The sequence below is a fragment of the Alligator sinensis genome, unplaced genomic scaffold (genome assembly GCF_000455745.1).
Source record: "Alligator sinensis unplaced genomic scaffold, ASM45574v1 scaffold13_1, whole genome shotgun sequence".
NCBI lineage: Eukaryota > Metazoa > Chordata > Crocodylia > Alligatoridae > Alligator > Alligator sinensis.
Window position 1 is genome coordinate 3,334,951 of NW_005841909.1, and position 3,219 is coordinate 3,338,169.

The 3,219-nt window shown below is 65.6% G+C and overlaps 1 protein-coding gene across 1 annotated transcript; it reads left to right on the forward strand.

Moving 5' to 3' along the window:
* The first annotated feature begins 553 nt into the window (after window positions 1-553).
* On the forward strand, window positions 554-2,876 carry HSPA2 (heat shock protein family A (Hsp70) member 2). Its single transcript, XM_014517457.2, is given in 2 exon segments — window positions 554-1,139; window positions 1,142-2,876. Coding segments are annotated over 2 exon segments (1,938 nt in total). The 5' UTR covers window positions 554-605; the 3' UTR covers window positions 2,546-2,876.
* The last annotated feature ends 343 nt before the right edge of the window (window positions 2,877-3,219 follow it).

Here is a 3,219-nt window from a genome sequence, read left to right on the forward strand (position 1 = left end):
AGCCCCCCCTCCCTCTACCACCCGGCCCCATCGCTTGACTGGCTCCCCAGTCCTCCAATCACAAGGGAGGGCGGGACTTTACAACAACCGTTGGAATCAGCGGCGCGAGCCGGACAAGAGAGCGAGCTCATTTGCATACCCCCCTCCCTAGCCAAGGGAGACTCTAAGTCCCACCCCCTCCCTGCCAGCTCGATCGCTATTGGACAGCGGTGACATCAATCCCTTGTTTTTAGTCCGGCGTCCGGTGGAACTTTCTGGCAGAGTGGAGGGGCGGGAGCTCTTGACCGGGCGGGGGCGGGACGAAAAGAGACGCGAGGGAAGCGATTGGTTCAAGCGTCCTGGACAAGCGCCCGCTGGACTGATCGAGAAAGAGCAGGAAGGAGGACGCGGAGGCGATTGGTGGAGCAGAGGGGGGCGGGGACGAGCGAGGGGATTGGCCCACAGGCGCGAGAGCGGATTGGACGAGGGGTGGCGAGCGAGCGAGCCGATTGGTCGCCAAGCTTCTGGCAGGTTCCAGAAGGAGGCACAGCGGACCATAAAAACGGCGGAGCCGGGGCGTTAACGGTAGTTCACGGCGCAGCGCGGAGCGGAGAAGAGCTGCAATCATGTCGGGCAAAGGGCCTGCGATCGGCATCGACCTGGGCACCACGTACTCCTGCGTGGGCGTCTTCCAGCATGGCAAGGTGGAGATCATTGCCAACGACCAGGGCAACCGCACCACGCCCAGCTACGTGGCCTTCACGGACACAGAGCGCCTCATCGGCGACGCGGCCAAGAACCAGGTGGCCATGAACCCCACCAACACCATCTTCGACGCCAAGCGCCTCATCGGCCGCAAGTACGACGACCCCACAGTGCAGGCGGACATGAAGCACTGGCCCTTCCACGTAGTGTCCGAGGGCGGCAAGCCCAAGGTGCAGGTGGAGTACAAGGGCGAGGCCAAGACCTTCTTCCCCGAGGAGATCAGCTCCATGGTGCTGACTAAGATGAAGGAGATCGCCGAGGCCTACCTGGGCCGCAAGGTGCAGAATGCCGTCATCACGGTGCCCGCCTACTTCAACGACTCGCAGCGCCAGGCCACCAAGGACGCGGGCACCATCACGGGCCTCAACGTGATGCGCATCATCAACGAGCCCACGGCGGGGGCGGCCCGCCCCCGGCCGGCGCCATCGCCTACGGGCTGGACAAGAAGGGCGCGCGCGCCGGCGAGAAGAACGTGCTGATCTTCGACCTGGGCGGCGGCACCTTCGACGTGTCCATCCTCACCATCGAGGACGGCATCTTCGAGGTGAAGTCGACGGCGGGCGACACGCACCTGGGCGGCGAGGACTTCGACAACCGCATGGTGACGCACTTCGTGGAGGAGTTCAAGCGCAAGCACAAGCGCGACATCGGCGGCAACAAGCGGGCGGTGCGGCGGCTGCGCACGGCGTGCGAGCGGGCCAAGCGCACGCTGAGCTCCTCCACGCAGGCCAGCATCGAGATCGACTCGCTGTTCGAGGGCATCGACTTCTACACGTCCATCACGCGGGCGCGCTTCGAGGAGCTGAACGCCGACCTGTTCCGCGGCACGCTGGAGCCCGTGGAGAAGGCGCTGCGCGACGCCAAGCTGGACAAGGGGCAGGTGCAGGAGATCGTGCTGGTGGGCGGCTCGACGCGCATCCCCAAGATCCAGAAGCTGCTGCAGGACTTCTTCAATGGCAAGGAGCTGAACAAGAGCATCAACCCCGATGAGGCGGTGGCGTACGGCGCGGCGGTGCAGGCCGCCATCCTCATGGGCGACAAGTCGGAGAACGTGCAGGACCTGCTGCTGCTGGACGTGACGCCGCTGTCGCTCGGCATCGAGACGGCGGGCGGCGTCATGACGGCGCTCATCAAGCGCAACACCACCATCCCCACCAAGCAGACGCAGACCTTCACCACCTACTCGGACAACCAGAGCAGCGTGCTGGTGCAGGTGTACGAGGGCGAGCGCGCCATGACCAAGGACAACAACCTGCTGGGCAAGTTCGACCTGACCGGCATCCCGCCCGCGCCGCGCGGCGTGCCGCAGATCGAGGTCACCTTCGACATCGACGCTAACGGCATCCTCAACGTGAGCGCGGTCGACAAGAGCACGGGCAAGGAGAACAAGATCACCATCACCAACGACAAGGGCCGGCTCAGCAAGGATGACATCGACCGCATGGTGCAGGAGGCCGAGAAGTACAAGGCGGAGGACGACGCCAACCGCGAGCGGGTGGCGGCCAAGAACTCGCTCGAGTCCTACGCCTACAACATGAAGCAGACGGTGGAGGACGAGAAGCTGGCGGGCAAGATCAGCGACCAGGACAAGCAGCGCGTGCTCGACAAGTGCCAGGAGCTGATCTCCTGGCTGGACCGCAACCAGATGGCCGAGAAGGACGAGTACGAGCACAAGCAGAAGGAGCTGGAGAAGATCTGCAACCCCATCATCACCAAGCTATACCAAGGCGGCGCCCCGCCCGGCGGCCCCGGTCCCGCGTCCGCCGGCTCCGGCGGCCCCACCATCGAGGAGGTGGACTAGGCCGCGCGGCAGGGACTCTCGCGGACTCTGTTTGGTCTTTTTTTTTTTTTTTCTTTTCCTTTTTTTTTTCTCCACTTTGCCCCCCCCGCGGTTCACCCCGCCCGTGCAATGCCCGTCTGTGCTGCCGCCCCCGGCCGCCCTGTGCCGAGGGAGGCGCGTCCCGGTTCTCGAGGTTAGTAACCAGGTTTCTTGCTCTAGCCCTTCCGCGTTAGCCCCGGGCCTCCCCCCGGCTGTGTCCCTCCTGCTCGGGGCCGGGGGGCGCCGGAGACGGCCGAGTTTGGCCTCTGGAAACTTTGGTACCAAATAAAAATTATATATTTGAAGCGCAAAAGGGCCCTTTCTCCCTTTCTTGCGGGTGGGGGCGGCCGGGGCCCTTGGGAGCGGAGCCCGCGGGGCGCTCGATCGAGCTGCGGAGGAGCGGGTGCGGTGTTGCGGGCGCGGGGGTGCTTTCTAGTCACTTCTGCCGGGCTAGGGGTGGAGGGGGGCTACGGCTGACGGGCAAACCCGCTCCGGGACAGGAGCGGGGCGCGGCGTGGCGCGGCCTGGTTGGGGCTCCGCAGCGCCCGCTGGGACCTGGCTGTGCGCCCGGCCCGGGCCGCTCCTGGCAGGGAGAAGGTGCGGGGCTTCCCCGGCCGGCTCAGGGCTGGGGAGAGGGGCCCGACCTGGCTGCAAGG